Source organism: Spinacia oleracea, chromosome 2, assembly GCF_020520425.1.
Source record: "Spinacia oleracea cultivar Varoflay chromosome 2, BTI_SOV_V1, whole genome shotgun sequence".
In the NCBI taxonomy this organism is placed as follows: Eukaryota; Viridiplantae; Streptophyta; class Magnoliopsida; order Caryophyllales; family Amaranthaceae; genus Spinacia; species Spinacia oleracea.
In genome coordinates this window covers 114083606-114104024 of record NC_079488.1, presented here as the reverse complement: position 1 = coordinate 114104024, position 20419 = coordinate 114083606, and the positions used below count along the sequence as shown (strand labels likewise).

Genomic DNA, 20419 nt, shown 5'->3' with positions numbered 1-20419 from the left:
AGATAAGTATTTGCCAGAAAAGAAAAAAAAAAATACTCCCTCCGTCCCTTAATACTCGACCTGTTTTGACCAAACACGCTTGTCATTGCACAACTTTGACCACCAATTTCTACTACATATTATAAAAACTTATAAAAATATGAATATTTTGAAAAACTATATTAAGATGAAGCCAACAATATATTATATATTAACATTTGTTTTTAATAGTAGAAATAAAATTGGGTCAAAGTAAATTATGTGAATAGTGCAAAAAATTATACCGGATCGAGTATTAAGGGACATAGGGAGTATCGATCTTATGACGTGTTATATCAATTGTTCACCAAATTTCATTTAAATGCTTCATATTCAATTGGAAATGTCAAAACTTATTATGAAAAGGGTGGATGCCTCATATTTGATAGGAGAAAGATAAAACTTAATTAGGAGAAAAACAAATATGTCAATCTTATAATATATTCTATATATATATTAACTATTCACCTGATTTTCATTTAGATAGACTTATCTTAATTACACATTTACAAGTCAAAAAGTCAAAAAAATGAAAATAGTGGCGAGAAGCTTCCTTGTAGAAATACAAGCAAACGCCAATTGGTACAACAAAGTCAACCAACAATTGTATATTTGTACAATTGTACATAACTACATATCAACAACATTTTTGTTTTGTTGAATACGTGTATTACTTATTAAACTTTTATTATTTGTGTACAAGTTATATTTATTGGTATTTCTTCTAATTTTTAAAATTTTGTTCTTTCTTCTAGGATCTTAATTTCAATTTTGCACAAATTTAAAGAGAAATTGTCTTCTACAATCAAGTTCATTATAAACATCGCAATTCACATGTCCACAACATGTATAGATGTACACTAAGTCACCATCTCATATGAGATTATGAGACCGAAATTAAAAAAAATCATTAATGATATTAATTAATACTCACTCCTTTAAAACAACCGGCGTAAAATGGCTAAATGCGTAAAAAAAATCAATATATGTTTAACAGTTTAGCATAGTGAATATCGCCTTGATTTTTTTTTTTTTTAAAAACATCTAAACATAAGTTTTTGGTATATGTAGAGAAACTTGAAAGACATGTGGTTAATCCTAAATCTTAAATGAAAACTCAAAACCTTACCAAGTACAATTGTTCCTTGTTACCAATACATGATTTTAGTCAAAATATGATTCATATACCCGGGTGCACAATGATCACTGTGCACCCTGTTTTTTAATGAACATATAGTTCAAATACAAAGAACATATTGTTCATACACAAAGAACATATAGTTTAAATCCATAGAACATGTAGTTTAAACATATTACTAGTACATGTACATTGAAATCATTCTCCATGTTCATTAGATTTTCAATGAATGTTCAACAGGGTGCATAATGAGCACTATGCACCTGGGTGTATAATCCAAATTGCGGATTTTAGTGATAAAAATAACCATCCACCTTCGATGCATGCAGCACACGAAAATCACAAGATGCGGCCGTTTATTTTGGTACTAAGTGCATGTCCATGCACTTGATTTTTCAATTATTTAAAACTATTAGTTTTTTTTTTTGACAATCAATTTATTAGAACATAAATAAACTTGGGTATTCTTTATGTTTTTCAAATTTATCAGGTGCAGATGCGCTCTATGGTGTTACGTTGGCGATAAGGTCGGGCTATAATAAGGAGTGGTTTGAGTGTCGCGTTTGCGAGTAGCTCGTGCTATTGAGCAGAAGCGTGATGGTGCAACAACTATTTTCCCGTTTATATGAAGACGTTGCAAGAATATGTGATTTGATTTATTTATTTATGTGTATTCAAGTCAAAAGAGCGAGCAACAAAACGCGCGACTCATATTGTTGCAAGATATGATGTCGATGTTGGTCGAAACTTGAATGTTTGGATTGCTTTCCCCAAAATATAACACAAATATAACACTCTTGCGAAACTTATTTAAGTTAATAAATTTGGTGCCCGTTCCTCCCTCATAAAAAAAACTTCTATTATCCTCGAAAGTACAAACTTTTATATAAGACGGTCTTACACCAAAGACCAACTTGATGTCGTATAAGTTAAGTAATGAAACCAATTAGTTAAGCACGAGAATCAATTAGTTAAGTAATGTAACTAGTTAGTTAAGCACTAGAATTAATTAGTTAAGCAATGAAATCAATTACTTAAGAAATCAAAGTGTTCTTTTCGGTAAGACGATTTTACACAAAAGTTTCCGCCTCGAAATGTCGTATGTATTAAGTACGACGTAGTAACAATAATAATAAATAAATAATGATAATAGTAATAATAATAATATTTATTATTATTTAATAAAAATAATAAAAAATAATACTTAATTTTTATTAATCCTGAAAAAGAAAAAGCGGTGGAATTTATATTGTGAGTTTATTTGGGAGACATGAGTTTTGGTGACGAGGGAGAGTGTCAGGCCCCACTTACATTGACGCTTTCTTCTTCTTCTTCTTCTTCTTCATTCTTTCATTCTCCACTTTCCCTTCAACATTTCTCGCACACTTTCTCTCTCCTCTTTACTTTGCATTTCTTCACGGGATTTTCCCTTCCTAATTCTCAGCTTAAATTCTGGGGCACATACAGAATTTATTGGGGTTGAACTCTAGTTGACTGATTCACGACTTCAAATTTTCACTGCTCTACTTCGCATCTCTTTTGTTACCTTTTTCAGGTGACTTGCTTTAATTATTCCCATAAAATTCTTGTTCCTTGATTTTTTTATAGTATCAGTTTCCATTGATTTCTGTAGATTTCAGTATATTTGTCTTTTGTTTTTGCTTCCAGTTTACTTTGCGTGTTTCTATTAATGGCGTGTAATTAAATCCCCCCGACCTGAATAGCTGGTGATCAACTTTTTTTCCTTCAATGTTTGAAGTGGAAATTGTCATTTCTTAGAATTTTATTGAACGGGTTTATGGATTTTAGTTGGGATTTTCCCGGTGTTTTGTGTTTTGATCTAGGTTTTTAAGTAGTTTGTGGAATTGTGGGTGATTTCTAGAGTTTGACTCTTCAATTCAATCTTGATATTGTAGTAGATTTTATCTAATTTGAATTTTGGGTATAAATTGACTGATTCCTTTATTATGGGTATATTTTGATCAATTCTGGGTATATTTTGACCGATTACTTGAATGTTTGGGAGTTGGTTATATTTTGTGGAATTGTTGGTGTATTTGATTTTGTGGGCAGGCATTTTTGATCTAGAATGAATCTTCTGAGTTAAGATTGTATTTTTCTGTAAAGTTGACTTTCAATTTCTCATTAATCGGGGAAATCACATCATCTGAGAGAATTCATGACTTTTTATTCTTGATTCTGGCTTTGATGAAGTATGGAAGGGGAATAGAATAAAGAACCCTTGAACATTGAAGTTTTACTGAATGTCTTGTGCTCATCCAGTTTGGCAGCAGACGAGTTTCTCGAGATTGAATGTTGTAGATGTGTCGGTTTTGTTCTGAGTCACATGATCAAATGGAACCGAACGATAATCAGGAACAGTTGGGGCTTTCCGGGGAAGACCATGTAACTTCCTCTACATCACATGCTATGAATCCCGAACAAGGAAGTTTACCGAAAGATCCTTCAAGTACTCTTGAATCACCCTTACCCGGTCCAACTAAATCACTGACGAGCTGTGAAAGTTTTGCTTCAATTAGCAGTAAGATTCTGTCCTTGATTCATATGAAATGATCAGTTTGGTATGATTTTGTATGATTTCATGTCTGCTTTCTGTGTTTCAGGTGAGTATTCCGTGGATAACAACCCATTTGATGATGGGTATGTCTGTATTTCCTGGACTATGAATGTAATTATGATAATTATTGCATTGTGTGTTCTAGATTAGGGTTGAATATGATAACTCTAGATAGGCTTTTCACTTCCTAAGTGCCTGTATGCGAGATTCATGACTTGTCTCTTATTTTATGTTGCTAGGCATAGTAGAGAGGATGGCAGTGGGTCGGAGATTGTTCAAGAGGATCCCAGATTCAGGTTGTATAATGTAAAGGAAAATCATAAGCCAGGGCAAGATGTAGTTATGCTTGAAAAACTTGTCGTGGACAGTCATGTTGAAAATAATGATGATAGTACAAACAGTGATGAGTCTTCTGATGAAGTAGATGAACTATCTCCTACCTTTTACGAACGAAAAGAGATTTGGGATCCTCCAGAAGCTGAGGATAAAAACGATGATATCGCGAATAGCGTGGGTGATGACGTGGAAGAGTATGCTAATCCCAATAGCTCGGAGTTTGGAAATCCAAGATTGAAGGAGATTGAGTTGGCAAGGGAAAAAGTAAAGAATGAGAAGTTCAAAGACTTGGTAAGCCAGCTACTTAGAAAACTTGGTGTAGAAATCTGTGATGAAAAGGAAGAAAACTGGGTGGATATTGTTACAGATTTGGCGTGGCAAGCTGCTACATTTGTGGAGCCTGGTGTCACTGAGGGTAAAGCAATGGATCCATTTGGATATGTGAAGATTAAATGCGTTGCTGCTGGATCTCGCAGAGAAAGGTTTTTGGTTAATCTTTTAGCTTTCTATGTACTTTTTGCATTCTGTTAATTGATAATTTTATGATTTCAGGGGTTCTAATATTATTTCCAAAAAGTTTGTAAAGAAATTTTTGGTAAATTACATTACATGGTCTTATTATTTTCAATTTCTTACCCACATTGTTACCTAAGGTGGGAGAGTTTTCTTTAATGTGAAATATGTCTCTAAATGACGACAAGTTGAGTTTGCAACATATTTCGTATTTCATAATTTACTTAAAATTAATGAACCCATAAAGTATTCTAAGGTGATAGTTGGATACCGTATATTGTAGGACTAGCTTATTTGAAGATGTCTGCTTCTGCTTATTTAAAATTAATATGTACAAATGTTTTGCAGTCGACTAATTGAAGGCTTGGTCTTTAAGAAGCATGCTGCTCACAAAAACATGATTACCAAGTACACAAATCCTAGATTGTTACTTATACAAGGAATGCTGGGTCCGTCATCTGTTTCATCAGGGCTTGCGTCATTTAGTTCATTGATTTCTGAGGTAAATTCTAGGTTGTTTGAGAATTTAATATCTTCCCAGTCATTTTCATTTTGCTATTGTGCTTGTTCTGACAAGTCCCTTCAATTAACAGGATAAAGTCAACTGCGATGAACTGATAAAGAATTTGAAAGCATGTCAACCAAATGTTATTTTGGTTGAAAAATCTGCTTCTCGTGCTGTCATGGAACAGATCGTTCAAGTGGGACTGGCAGCCACCCTGGTCCTGGATATGAAGCTTAATCGCCTGGAAAGGATTGCTCGTTGCATTAATTCACCCATCTTGTCCTCTGACGTCACATTTAACCAGGAGCTAAAACATTGTACTGAGCTTTATTTTGAGAAGTTCGTAGAGGAGCATACTATTGTTGGTGAAGGTGGAAAAAAACCATCTAAGACTTTGATGTTTGTGGTGGGAAGTCCGACACGACTTGGTTGTACAGTAAGTCCGATTTTGCTATGCTACTCTTGTATAATTGTATTGTGGAAGTCTTCTAGATTTCTAGTATGTTACAATTTCCTGAGAAAAGCTAAACTAGTCCTGGTGGGCCGTGGTGGCTGTTGTACAATCCTTTGCAATGCTTATTCAAATTATTAAAACAGGGGAATGAGTGGATCCTCTATTGTCTTAGTTCTAGCCCTCTGTTCCTGGGTTTATCAGGGAGCTATGTCTTTTATATTACATCATGCATTAAGAAGCTTAAAACAGGTGTACTGGGTGTATAGTCTTCTAGTCCATATGATCATGTAGGTGCTACTGGAAATCATTTTGGAATCTTTTGCTTGTTTTTTTGGGTTTATAGACTATCAACTTATGGAATATGTTTTTATGTGTAGGCTTTTCTTTTCGTTTTTGCTTCATTACCCCGAATGATTAATCTATTACAGTTCTTAACAAGGGAAAGTTCTAGATGTGCCCCTAGGTGCAGGGGCACATGGTAAATTGACATGTAACAACAGCCCAATTACTTCCTGTCGTTGGAGGGGTCTAGGTGCGAGTCATATGCATCACTCTACTTTGAGGGGGATGATGAAAAAAGAAAGACCCTCAAAGAATGGGGGATGATGTAAAAAGAAATGATTAAAAAGTAAACATAATTGTTAACAAAGTTTGAGATACGAAGTACAAGTTAAACTGTTAACAGCATTGAAAATAATACGACAGAAATTGTGTATAATTGAAGTATATTAACATTTAGCACTTAGTATGTATAATCTACTATAATTAAAAGACACTCACAATCAGTTTGGTAGATGGTAATACATGGTGATATTGATAGTGGATTTATGGTTTAATTTTGTAGGAGAAGTCAAACGTCAATGTGCATGGTATTTCTTATATAGTTTATTCTTCATAATTTCCATTACCACCGAATACCACCTGTAGAGGTGGTATAGACACTTAAGAAGAAAACACCTGACCAGGATAGAGTTCCCTTACCATGGACATTGGCATGTGACTGCATTTACACAATTTCATATTAATTCATTCCTATTACTCCTACCGACCTGGCCGCCTGGGTATACATCTAATGAGAGAAAACCGCCAAAAGTACATGCAGTGAAAACCTTGACTGAGTATGATGTTCTCATGTACGACAGTATGAAAACCTTCTATTGGGTTCCGCAGCATGGGTACATGTCAAGCCCATGTAGGTGGTGTGAGCTTTTGTGTAGTAAATCTTTGCTCAATCACCTTCTTCCTGTTTGTTTATTCTACACCTTTTCATTTCAATGCCATGATATGATATTTCTAAATCTTATAGCTTTCTGGAATCCCCTGTCCTACGCAGACGATCATTTAGGCCTTGCATAATGTGTATCATCATCAATTGAGGTTGCCCCCACCTATTTTTAGTAGCTCGTCAGTTTTTTTTTTGTTAATAATGTTGCAAGTGCAACAAACATCCTCATCCGGAAGTTTCATGCAGAAGATGCCAAAGAAATAAGGAAGTGCTATGCAGTCTGTTTGTGGGTTGTGCTCTAATGTAAAATCTGGTGCATTATTTTCATTTTCTTGTAGAGAAATTTATATGACACTATTGGTTTCATGATGTAAATTAAGGATTTAATTTAAGGAGCCTAATGACATGATATCTGAACTGTTGAAGAGATTATCTGCCGTTCTGTAGTAGGCGTCTAGCTTTCCTTACTTGCTCTGGTGCCCTCGGGCCCTTTTCCATTAGGATTATTATCAAGTAAAGTAAGGGTTGATTTACTCTTGATCTATAACTTGAACCTCTAATGGCACAGATTCTGCTGAAGGGTTCTCATGCTGAAGAATTGAAGAAAGTGAAGTGTGTTGTACAATGTGCTGTTGTAATGGCTTATCATTTCCTCCTGGAAACTTCCTTTCTTTTGGATCAGAATTCTATGTTCTCCACTATTGCCTCTGGAAAAGCTGCTGACAACTCCCCAGCTTATGAGGGCGATTCTTCAGCAGATGGAGTACAGATCTCAAGCGGGGATGACTGGGAGTCTTCTTATGTGCAAAAACCCACTGCCGAAGATGTACTGGTTTCTAATGAGCTTCAAGAGGAAGAGTCATGTCATGTTAAGGAGTTTACTGCCGAAGATGCTGAGATAACTTCTCTCAATGGATTTCATGACAAAGTTCCCCACAATATGCAGTTGGAAGCTGATGGTTCATATACTCTTTCTGTTGCATCAAGATCATTCTCTCATGCGATGGAGAAAGTTTCAACCCTTTCCCCAGCTACCTATGAACACATGTCTACGTTCACTGACTTAATTGGGAGGGAACCTGAAGCTCAGACTGCAGTCTCGATTCCTGTTTCATCTACTGAAGAGCCTTCTGAGCGTTGTGACATAGAGACAAAGAACGAAGGCAAAGAAGACAAGTCTCTGGATAATGATTCAGAGCAAAAGGACAACTCCTCTGTAGCTGATGGGGAAGCAAAAGGACCAACAGATGATGGTGCAGAGAGCATCAGTGCAAAGGATGAAATCAATAGTGTATTGGATTCTGAGAGCATATTGGTTTTGAAGACTAGCCGAAATGCTTTAAAAGGGACTATATGCGAGCAAAGCCATTTTTCTCATATCAAATTCTACAGAAATTTTGATGCTCCTCTTGGGAAGTTCTTGCGTGATAATCTTTTCAACCAGGTTAATTCCAATCAGCTGGACTGTTTCTCATATGAAATTCCTTTATTTTTTGAAGCTGTTGTTTCTCATATTTAAGGGGTTGGTTGTGAAATATATATATATATATATATATATATATATATATATATATATATATATATATATATATATATATATATATATATATATATATATATATATATATATATATATATATATATATATATATATATATATATATATATTGGCAAATAGTTGGTTGTGAAATGTTTTAATTTGTGATTATAGAACTTTTATCAAAAACTGTGGTTTAATTAATTTGTGCTAAGTCTTTAAAGGTGAGCCTTATTGGATCTTTTGGATGTGATGTGCAGGCTTTTAAATGTGAGGCATGCACTCAACGTCCTGAAGCTCATATCTACTATTATGCTCATCACAGCAAGCAGCTTACTATACGAGTCAAACAACTTGGTGATAAGCATTTGCCTAGAAAAACTGAAGAGAAACTATGGATGTGGAGTCGTTGTAGTAAATGTGAGCCTGATGAGGAGAAGGCAACGAAAAGAGTATTAATATCAGACGCTGCACGTTGCTTATCATTTGGCAAGTTTTTGGAGCTTAGCTTTTCAAGTCATTCTTCATTTAACAGGCTTGCTAGCTGTGGACATTGCTTTCAGAAGGACTTCCTCTACTTTTTTGGGTATTAAATCTGGCCTATAAACATTATCTTTATTTACTTATTTTCCCTCTCATACACTTTCCGTTAGTTTTGTGGCATTAAGCCATTAAGTCCTAAAAAAGGACACTTTTAAGTATAACCTTTTGAGCTAAAATTATTTCGACTCTGAACTCTTGGAACACCTTTTTCTAATGGTGGAAGTATACTAATTTATTTCTTAAAACTTATTTTCGCTTCTGTCCACTTTTGGTTAGTTCAGTGGTAGCATTAAGTAAGGAAGGATTCTCTTTAGTGAGTGTATAAACTAATTAATGTATATTTACAACTCTGAACTCTTAGAAAACCTCTTTTTAATGGGGTAAACACACTTTATCTGGCTTGATACAAAATTCTAAAAGACCGACCAAATAGATCTTTGTTCCTTTTTGTCTGTAAAAGCAATAATTTACTATTCCTTCTGTCCTTCTCATATATTACATGATTTGCAGACTGGGTTCCATGGTTGCTATGTTTCAGTACTCCCGTGTTGCAATATATTCCGTTTCTGTGCCAGCCCAGAAGATGAAATTCAATAGTTCAATTGACAGGGACTGGCTCCGCCCTGAAATTAGCAAGGTTCGTCCTCTCTTTTTCAACACTTTTTAGTTGTGAAAATAGATTGATTTATTATTCTTTAGAATGGAAGAAAGGTGCAAATTGCTTCAGTATGAGTGAATATTTTTTCTTTCCTCTATTCCTTGCAGGTCTACACTACAGGATTATTACTTTTTAAAGAACTTGAGAATCACTTGAACAACTTAGAATCTCGCTTTTCTGGCTGGAACCTGGTTCTAAATGGATATTCAAAAGGGTTTGCTGACATTGTAGACATATTAAAGTTGGAAAGATCTGAATTTGAAGTAAGTTTCTCTTTTCCATGCATGCGACCTTTCATGTATCCTGTTCTGTGCTCAGGCTGCTCAATGCTCTAGTGGTAAATTTATGGATGTTAGGGTTCTTCCTCTTTAATTTTTTCATCTTCTTACTTCTAAGAACTAATCTCATTTAGGGTTAGCGCTGATCATTATTTTTAACTCTTTCTCTATCTCGCTGCTATTTGCCTTCGTTCTTATATTGTTTAAGATGCTAGGAAGTCGGAAATTGAACATTGGAATATTGGATAGGCTTGTCGATGCTGTGAATGGATATATGCTTTTAAACTCTTGAAATAGTACACCAAGTATGGCTGTATCCCATTATTTTGTGACCTTTGGAATGTTTGGCTCACAATATTATGAGTTGCAATTACAATGCATCCTAAACTAAGTTCATTACTTTGTTGCTTTGCTGTGGTATTGTAAAAAACAGGAGAACTTTAAGGATACCAATGAAGATACACATGACTCTGTCTACAAACTTGTGAGCTTGAACCGGCTACGTTGGGAAATTCTGTTAGAAGCATGTGTTTGGGATCGGCGGTTGCAGTCTTTACTTTCTTCTTCCCAGTCTATTGTGACTGACATAAATGAAGTGGCGCAAAGGAAAACGGGTTTGAAGGAGGATGGCAGTCCTCGAGAAGTAGCTGAAGAGTCTAAGACAGCTGCTGAAACTGTGAAAATGGTATTAGAAGAGCACAGATCTGGAAGTGAGTGTGAAGCCACACGAAAGCTTGATGATCAAGCAATGCAAGGGGAAGTGGAAGTGGATTCAGAAAAAGAGCATAATGATGGGACAGTTGAAGCTACTACTAAAGTGGTGGAGAGACAAACGGAGTTAAACAATGGGTGTGCTTCAGAAGTTGGAGTGCAAAGAGCTGAAAATAGTCACCTCGATGTAAAGATTGAGGGTATAGAATATATTTCACATGGTGATGACAAGACTTCTGATAACTGTAATGATGTAGAGGTCGAAATTGAGATGGTTGCAGAAGCAGAAAATATGTCAGTTAAGGAGCCTTCAAGTGAAGGAGGACTTGTAGAGCAAAACTTGAAAACCTTTCCCATTGTCTCATGTATTTCATTATCTCAAGAGTCAAACGGAAGCACAAATCTTCCTTCTGATCTTCATCCTAATGATGGGAGTACTCAACAGGACACTGTTTCTCCGCCTGACCATTTTTCGGAAGATAGAAGCATATTTATTGAATCAGAAAAGGAAAATAGTAGTCTCTCTGATGATACAGAGGCGTCTGAAACCCTAAATTCTCCTCTTCTGAAATTAGACTCCCCGTGGTGGAATCCATTTGGACAAACTCGAGTGGAGTGCATGGAGGATCTTCTAGAAGGTCGCCCGTCTAGATTTGGTCACTTACCCAAATTTGAACTGCTTCACTCTCCTGACTTCTTGCCAACAGTATCACAAGTGATAATTGAAGAGGGTTCAAGGATTCACATGCCTCTCAGAGATGGTGACCTAATTAATATTGTGTCTGATTTTGATGGTGAAATCTCAAGCTGTGTTGCTTGTGCGTTGGCTGCCATTGAGGTTTCAGCCCCTCCGGCATCAAATAGTGATGAAAGTGCTTCCCTTAAACGTGCTATATCAGAGCCTTGGCCTTTGAGCAGTTTTCATGATCCAGACTTAATTCATTCTTCACCAAGCATGACTTTTACGGAATCTCATCTTTCCAGCCTTGATGGCTTGAATCGCTTTGACTCTCTGGTTTCTTATAGGCGAGTGTACAATGAAGTTACTCTAGGCATTGATAAATATCCTATGAAGGGAAAATATTCAGTAATTATCATACATCCCAATGAATTCCGCAGTCTTCGAGACAGATGCTGTCCATCGGAAAGTGATTACATTGCATCCCTTAGTCGCTGTAAGATCTGGGATGCCAAAGGTGGGAAGAGCAAGTCTATTTTTGCCAAAACACTTGATGACAGGCTTATTGTGAAGGAAATTAAAAAGACTGAATTTGATTCTTTCATGAAGTTTGCCTCTGCCTATTTCCAGCACATGAAGGAATCTGTTTACTCTGGGAATCAAACTTGCCTTGCAAAAATTCTGGGAATCTATCAGGTTTTCCACAAACACATTTCTACATTATTTCATCCTTGCTTTCAAATTTGATTCTGGACATCATTTGATCTTTGCTTCCGTATTTGCAGGTTACTATTAGAAATCCCAAGAGCGGGAAAGAGACAAAACATGATCTCATGGTTCAGGAGAACCTTTCTTTTGGCAGGAATATGATTCGCCAGTATGATTTAAAGGGTGCATTGCATGCTCGTTTCACCGCAACTGCTGATGGTGCAGGGGAAGTTCTTTTGGACCAAAACTTTGTCAACGACATGAATTCATCTCCTTTATATGTTGGTCAGAAAGCTAAGAGACTCCTACAACGAGCTGTCTGGAATGACACAACATTTCTCAATGTAAGTTACTGTGATGTTTACTTATAATCATGATGTGACACCCTCCAATCCCCACCCCAAGTCCCCAACCTCCTATATCAGTAAAAAGCAAAGAAGAAATCTAAAGGATATGTGATTGAATGAATCAAAAACTACAATTTTCTTCTCATGACATCTTATTTCTATATCTTTCGTCTTTTACATTAGTTGATTGACTAATTATGAGGGGCGTTTGGTTCAAACGGGGTAAAGGAATGAACCCATAAAAGGGATTGGGAGGGAATAGAAAGGAAAACCCTTTGACATAAGATGTTGTTTGGTGGGTTTTTGTCACTCAAATTCTTTTCCTTCTCTCTTTTTGTTTTGACAGACTTTTCCTTCTCTCACTAGTGCCTCCACCATATTCTTCCCCTCTCATGGTGTCATCTCCTCCACCCCCTCCACACTGTCGTCTTGTCGTCGCCGTTACCCCGAATTCTTCCTCCAAGCTGTGATTGATGGGTTTTTGGGGGGGCGGGCGGTGGCCGTCGGGGTTGGGTACTGGGGTTGTTGTTTCATTGGTGATGCTTCTGTTTTGCGAATGGGGTTGCCGGTGGTGGGGTTTCAGGTGGGAGGGGGGGAGGGGGGCGAGGTTTCTTTTGTGGGGATGGGTTTCGGAGAGGTGGGGTAGGGGTTTCGTGAGAGGGTGGTGTTACTGGTAGTTGCAGAGGGGACTTGCTGGTGGTGGTAGGGCGGTAAGGTGGTGCTTGTGAGGGTGGTGGTAGGGCGGCAAGGTGGTGGTGGGAGGATGTTCTGATGATGGCAGCGTCGTGGTCGGGTGGTTTTGGTTGGTCACTGTTGTTGTTGGTTGTGTAGAAAGGGAATGCAACTACCATAGGGGGTGTGGGAAATCAGTTTAGAGGAGTTTGTGGGTAAGAAAGGGGTAAAGGGAATGATTAAAATGACATTACAAACAACAACAAATGGAATCAACCCTTCTTTTTCCCTTTCCTGAATATCCCATACCAAACATCCCCTGAATTTACAAGGATGAAAGAGACAGAAGTATTTTCATATATAATTACTAAGACGCTGCTCTCCTTACCTGAATTTTTACTGAATTGAAATGATGAATCTGATTTCTGCTAAATAAAACTGCATTTCACTGACTAGAACTGATTTTTGCTGATTCTCTAGTGTTTTTTTTCCTTCTCATATCCAGTTACTGAGTTCTCACCAATAATAGCTGATTCACACTGATATTTAGGGAATATAAACTATTTAAAATTATTGAGTATTTAATTTTTTCAAGATGAAGAGAAGGACCTAATGGTGTTGTACCCTTTAGTTTTTGAATGAATCAAATACTACATTTTTTTTCTTGTGACATCTTATTTCTCTATCTTTCGTCTTTGACATTAGTTGATTGACTAATTATGTGAATTTTTACTGAATTGAAATGGTGAATCTGATTTCTGCTAAATAAAACTGTATTTCACTGACTAGAACTGATTTTTGCTGATTCTCTAGTGTTTTTTTTTTCTCATATCCAGTTACCGAGTTTTCACCAATAATAGCTGATTGACACTGATATTTAGGGAATATAACTGTTTAATATTATTGAGTATTAATTTTTTCAAGCATAAGTGAAGGACCTAATGGTGTGTACCCTTTGGTTTCTGATCATTCCTTTCTTCCTTTCACTGACTACAACTGATTTTGCTGTTTTTACCGAGTTTTCACCAATAATAGCTGATTGACACTGATATTTAGGGAATATATAACTATTCAAAATTATTGAGTATTAATTTTTTCAAGACTACCCCTCAAAAAAAAAGATTTTTTTTTTCAAGACTAAGTGAAGGACCTAATGGTGTGCACCCTTTGGTTTCTGATCATTCCTTTCTTCCTTTCACTGACTACAACTGATTTTTTGCTGATTTTTACCGAGTTTTCACCAATAATAGCTGATTGACCTTTTGTTTCTGATAATTCTTTCTTCCTTTCATGGCAGAATATCGAAGTCATGGATTATTCTTTACTGGTAGGGGTTGATAGGAAAAGTCGGGAGCTGGTATGCGGGATTATAGATTATCTAAGACAGTACACCTGGGATAAACAACTTGAGACCTGGGTAAAATCATCCCTTGTTCCCAAAAATGTTTTACCAACTATTATCTCACCACATGAGTATAAGAAGAGGTTCAGAAAGTTCATGGATACTCATTTCCTGACAGTTCCAGATCACTGGTGTTCTCACAGATCTTCCAACCCTTGCAAACTTTGTGGTGTCAAAGTTCATGATTCTTCTGTTATAAAGTCAGAAAAACCCGAGGAGGAACTAAATGGTGTTCAAACCCATGATTAGTTCAACGTTCTCTTACTCATTCGCGGCTATATTTTTCTCTTTTTTGCTTCATTGCCTTCTGTTACAGTAAAAAAAAAAAATTGATACTGTACATAGATTGTTACTGCTGCTGCTGCACATAACAACTGGTTATATTGCGATTATTTAGCAGATAACTGGGTATATACATCGTATTAGGTTAGGCCTCCCCTGTGTGCAGGTTGAGCTATATACACAAAAAAGAATTTGTAAATTCTGTAGTAAACTGCATTAGTGATGATGACAAAGCATATATTTGGAGCTTTGATAATGCTGAAGGTGAAAACTTATTATACACTGTTACTTTTTTGTTTCTGTAACAATTGAATGTTGAACATTGATTTCCCGATGACCAATTTTTGAGAAGATTGTTCCTGTCTTGATTATACTTTATTTTGTTCACAAATAAGCAGGTTTACATAAGCAACTTTCTAATGATCTGAAAGTAAAGCGAGTTCTAGGTTTTCAGACGCGTGTTTATAAATTTTCTCCATTCTACAAAACAGTCTTTGCCTAAGACAAAGATTAAATATGAACATCAATTTCTTCACAGAAAAGTTAATTAGGCAGTAATGCAGTATGTGACAAAAAAGATTCTTACCTGTTGAGCAAACAATGAAAAGGTATAGTTTGTTTATGAAACAAAATGACAATTCTTCCTCTATCTGGATTCACCAGAAATCAAACATTCTTTAAGATTAAGCCTTTAAATGGACAACTACCATTTCCTCTGCTATACATGAAAACAACTACCATTTTCTCCCACCCAAAAAAATGGATGAATCAATCAACGCGGCTATTGTTCTCAAACACCTAATACAGCTACGGATTTAGAAAATGTTTACTGTAACACATCTAAGTAATTAAGAAACTATATTCTGAAATAGATAGTTGCTCTGATGTTCTGATCCTGAGTCCGTACTGCTCTAACCGCTATTTAGAAGAAGAACCAAAAAGTGAAAAAAATATCAAGTATATAACTGAAGCATATGAGCTAATCTTATTCTTCAGGCCGGCCACCATAGCACAAGCCTGCTCATGGAAGATGACTGAAATTGGTTAAACATTGATCACCATCGTGTTCCTGCACCCAGAAGAAGTAAATAGAATAAATAACATAACAACCGAAGCCTTAATCCCCAAAAGAAGAAAATAGAATAATCGAAAATTACAAAACTTGCAGAATAAAATCATTCCAGTCATTTCTGGGGGGAAAAGAAGTAGTTGAAACATTACCTGCTTGAATTCTCCTCCTTTGTTGTAAACGAGTTCCGAGGAGCTTGTTTCTGATTGATGATAGTTTTGCAGCAACATCATTCATTTCCAACCTTTCTCTTGGGAACTCAGTTGAGCAGGAGAGTGCTACTCCTAGTATAGAAGTCAGTGCCTCCGACATTAAGATACTATCCGTCTCCTCACTGTCTATGTCTTCAAGAAGTACAGGATCTAGAATCTCCATTACATTTTCAGGCAGAGCTTCTTTGACGAAGCCATGTAAGCTTAGCCCTCCCTTGAACATGTCATTAGTAGGCCTCTTTCCTGTAATCATTTCCAGTAATAGGATCCCAAAACTGTACACATCGCCGTTGGTAGACACCTCATTCCCCATACCATACTCTGCATGTAATTCCTCTTGTGTTAAAAATTATTGTGAAATTAACATGGAATTTAGGCCTTGTTCTTTTTGGCTTAACTACAATTTCAGGAATTAACTGACAGTTCAGTTCAGCTCTAAAGAACAGGGCCTTATACAGTATAGTTTTGGAGATAGATATGAAAACATTGGTTTACCTGGAGGAGCATAACCGATTGTACCTCTCACTCCAACAGAGCTTAACTGGTTGGAATTGGATTCGTCACTGATGTCTTTCAATAGGAACTTGGCTAGGCCAAAGTCACCCACATGTGCGACCATTTCATCATCAAGAAGAATATTGCTCGGCTTGAGGTCACAATGAACTACGGAACCACCACAATGGTAGTGCAGATAATCCAACGCAAATGCAACATCAACTGCTATATCAATTCTTTTGCGAAGATTTAAGTGCCTTGACATATTATTTTCTTCCTCCACTCCGATGATTGAATATACAGGATGCAGCCAATCATCCAAACTCCCATTCACCATGTACTCATAAACTAAAGCCTTGAAATCTCTGCCTTGAAAATCCACACTTGAGCAAACTGTTACAACTTTCAGAAGATTTCGGTGTCGGATGCTACGGAGGACTCCACATTCAGCCAAAAAACTCTTTGTAGCACCATGATTTTGAAGATTAAACACCTTGATGGCGACAGTAGATTCATCCTCATCAAGTATCCCCTTGTACACAACACCAAATGTACCACTGCCAATCAAACATTCACAGGAAAACCCATTCGTGGCTTTAAGAAGTGTTTGGTAAGATAGATTTGGAAAATTTTCTGAATCATCTGAAGCTGTGGGTTTCTTAGTCCTCTTTCTGTGTCTGAGAGTATATAATAACACAAGAACAACCAGTAGCACTATAACTCCAAAACACCCAGAAAGAATTGCAGCTGCTAATTTTTTCTTCCTGTTCTCTGATTTTCTCTTCTGTGAGTTGCTGCTTAAACTGCATCGCGGCAACTTTAGTTCAGGTATTCCTCCGCAAAGCCTAGTGTTACCACTGATGTGAACAACGCTTGCATTACTAAAGACTCCATCATCAGGTACTTGACCTTCAAGGTTATTGTTGGATAATTCTAGGACTTGTAACTGTAGACTAGACAGAAATTTTGGTATTTTCCCAGATAAGTTATTGTCTGACAAATCTAACTGAAGGAGACCCTTTAGTGTCTGCAATGTATCAGGAACGGTGCCATGGAATTTGTTTGCTGACATGAGTACATACTCTAACGACACACAACTACCAAGAGAGCTAGGTATCTGACCTGATAACATGTTTTGAGAAAGAAAAAGGGCGCCAAGATTAGTCAGTCTCCCAACTTCTTCAGGAATAGACCCAGTTAGGTGGTTTGTGGATAAATCGAGTGCGATAGACAAGACAGGTAGATTAAAAAGTTGTGGGGGTATGCTCTTGCTAAGACTGTTGTTGGAAAGATCTAGTTCATTTAACGATATACAATTTCCAAGTGATGAGGGTATTTGACCTACTAATCTATTGTTTGAAAGCGATAAAATAGACATTTTAGTTAAGTTTCCAATTGAGGTTGGAATGACCCCGGAAATTTGGTTTCTACCTAGAAATAACTGCTGAAGGTTTTGGAGCTTCCCTATGCCTTGAGGAATGACTCCAGAAAGTGCATTGCTACCAGCATCAAGGAGTTGCAATGTTGCTACATTTTCAATGCAACCTGGAATTTCTCCAGCTATGTTGTTATGGTATAGTCTCAAAATTATGAGAGAAGAAAAGTTGCAGATAGTTTTAGGGAAGACTCCTTTGAAGTTATTTTCACCTATCCCAAGGTGATACAAATTGGTGGCGTTAGTCAAGGATAAAACGAAGTTCAAATCCCCAACTTGGCCATATCCAAGGGAGTTTTGGTCAAGGACAAGGAAAGTAAGCCTTGTTAACTTGTGCAAAGAAGGAACTTGTCCTTGAAGATGGTTATAACTCAACTCAAGAACTTGTAGGTTTGAAGAATTAGATATTGAAGCTGGAATATGTCCAGTGAACCTATTCTCACCTATAGAGAACCACTGAAGTTGTGGAAGTGTGTTGCCTAAATCTGAAGGGAGGTTTCCTTCCAAATCATTCACTCCTAAATCTAGTTTTGTTAGTAAAGAGAGGTTAAAGATTGAGGGTGGGACTACTCCAGATAACTTATTGCCAGATAAATACAATATGGTAATATTACTCAGTTTCCCCAAACTATCAGGAATGCTTCCTACCAATCTGTTTTCTTTCAAGGAGAGTGAATACAAAGATGATAAGTTCCCAATAGATGAAGGAATAATACCGGTCAAGTTGTTCGATCCTATATCAAGAAATTGCAAATGTGTCATGGAACCAAGCATGGGTGGAATTTCTCCCACCAGCATGTTATTATAAAGATATATACTTGTAAGGCTATAACAACTTGATATATTTGACGGAATTTGCCCTATAATGGAATTATTATCCAGCGATAGAGTTTGTAACCTGTGCAAACGATTGATTTCAAGAGGAATTGTGCCACCAAAACTGTTATTGTCAAGGTATAACTCCATGAGGAAGCTCAAGTTACCAAGATGAGGAGAAATGATACCTGTCAGTTTTGAGGAATCCAGGTCAAGTCTCGTCACTCTCTGGTGCCTGCGGCCACAAGTAACACCGTACCACTCGCAAAAGTGGAGGGTGTCATTCCATGAACTCATAACACCTAAAGGGTCGAGTGTTATTTTGGATTTGATTTCAAGCAAGGCTAATCTGTCTGTTTCATTGTTACCAGCTACTGAGAAGGGGAGGCAGCACAACAGGAAAATAGCACAGAGGATGCAGTAAAGAAAGGAGGGTAAGTTTAGCTTTTTTGAGAAAGAAGACATAGCTTAATTAGCTTATACTTAATTAGTTATGAGAGAATTGATAATACGAATTATATGTTTTTGCAACCATATATATATTGCAGAAACAATAGAATTAGTCAGGAGTAGAACGTAAGCAAAGAAATGAAAATTATCCTGAGCCTCAAATTATTTTGAGTTAAAGAAGACTTGGGAAAATAACAAGTAAAGAAAAATATGCGTGATTGAAAATTCTTGGAAATTATCTTTTTGCATATTTGAAATTTCTAAGTCATAAGTCTAGTGTCTTGTCTTGCTAGTTGCTACAAACAGACAACACTCACTAGTTTGAATACCAATATTTTCCAAGGAACCTTCTCATTATGCTCAATACTCAATCTTGATCATTACCTCTTAAACCACACTGAGTTGATTACTGAACATTGCTAGATTACTGACATGGGTACCATACTGTGATACAGGTAGATAAAATGAATTCATTGCAAAAAAAATTCAGGATACAGATTCTGTTTCAGGAGTCTTGAGAAATCTAACTGTGCTTGATTTCATCTTAAATGATTGATTTCATAGTATAATTTCCATAATCAACCATTGTGTCAACCAGTTTAGCACACAAAACTCAATAATAAGCTTCTAACTTAAAGTAACTGAATACATAAGGCCAAAGCTGATTATTCCTTTCTTCCTTTCACTGACCAGAACTGATTTTGGCTAAGAGAAGGACCTTTGGTTTTTCTGATCTCTCTTTCTTCCTTTCTTTCATGGCAGAATATCAAAGTCATGGATTATTCTTTACTGGTAGGGGTTGACAGGAAAAGTCGGGAGCTGGTATGCGGGATTTGCTCAATGTTCTTTTACTCATTCGTGCTATATTTTACATCATTACATCGCCAATTCAATTAATTGGCGATTTTACCTTATTACATCACCAATTCAATTAACCATTTCCCTTACAATATCACCAATTGCATTAGCGATTTTGCGCTGAACCGGGGAATAAATAATTTTTTTTTCCACCAATGTTACGTGGACGGTAGAGTGAGAATTTATTGAAAGAGAGGCGTATTTTGAGAATTTTGATATGCCAGGAATCGCTCCATTTTAAGTTAACCTTTACTCTAGTGTTATTTATTATACACCACTTGTAAATAAGATTTTGTGTTAAACATATGCAGTCTTTTCTAAAATATGAACATGAATATGAATTTCTTCACAGCAAAGTTAATTAGGGAGTAATGCAGTATGTGACCAAAAAGATTCTTACCTGTTGAGCAAACAATGGAAAGGTATAATTTGTTTCTGAAACCAAATCACAGTTCTTCCTGTATCTTTTTTTGAGGGAAACAGTTCTTCCTGTATCTGGA

At 36.5% G+C, this 20419-nt stretch overlaps 2 protein-coding genes across 3 annotated transcripts; one reads left to right on the top strand and one right to left on the bottom strand.

Annotated features, from left to right (window-relative positions):
• Nucleotides 1-2453: 2453 nt before the first annotated feature.
• Nucleotides 2454-14955, top strand: LOC110787850 (putative 1-phosphatidylinositol-3-phosphate 5-kinase FAB1D). The gene is made up of 13 exons (XM_021992518.2): nucleotides 2454-2711; nucleotides 3440-3698; nucleotides 3781-3817; nucleotides 3974-4552; nucleotides 4932-5085; nucleotides 5177-5524; nucleotides 7336-8211; nucleotides 8565-8890; nucleotides 9358-9484; nucleotides 9613-9768; nucleotides 10217-11869; nucleotides 11959-12225; nucleotides 14198-14955. The coding sequence occupies exons 2-13, from the start codon at nucleotides 3479-3481 to the stop codon at nucleotides 14549-14551; spliced, it is 5097 nt and encodes a 1698-aa protein (XP_021848210.2). The 5' UTR covers nucleotides 2454-2711; nucleotides 3440-3478; the 3' UTR covers nucleotides 14552-14955.
• A 267-nt stretch (nucleotides 14956-15222) lies between these two features.
• On the bottom strand, nucleotides 15223-20414 carry LOC110782609 (probable LRR receptor-like serine/threonine-protein kinase At3g47570). 2 transcript variants are annotated; one of them, XM_056837932.1, is made up of 4 exons: nucleotides 20320-20414; nucleotides 16361-18982; nucleotides 15806-16186; nucleotides 15223-15653 (listed from the first exon to the last, which is right to left on the bottom strand). In XM_056837932.1, the coding sequence occupies exons 2-4, from the start codon at nucleotides 18906-18908 to the stop codon at nucleotides 15640-15642; spliced, it is 2943 nt and encodes a 980-aa protein (XP_056693910.1). In that variant the 5' UTR covers nucleotides 18909-18982; nucleotides 20320-20414; the 3' UTR covers nucleotides 15223-15639. The 2 variants fall into 2 exon arrangements, with proteins under 2 accessions (XP_056693910.1, XP_056693909.1); XM_056837931.1 differs by lacking the exon at nucleotides 20320-20414 and having other exon boundaries at nucleotides 16361-20112.
• Between the last annotated feature and the right edge of the window lie 5 nt (nucleotides 20415-20419).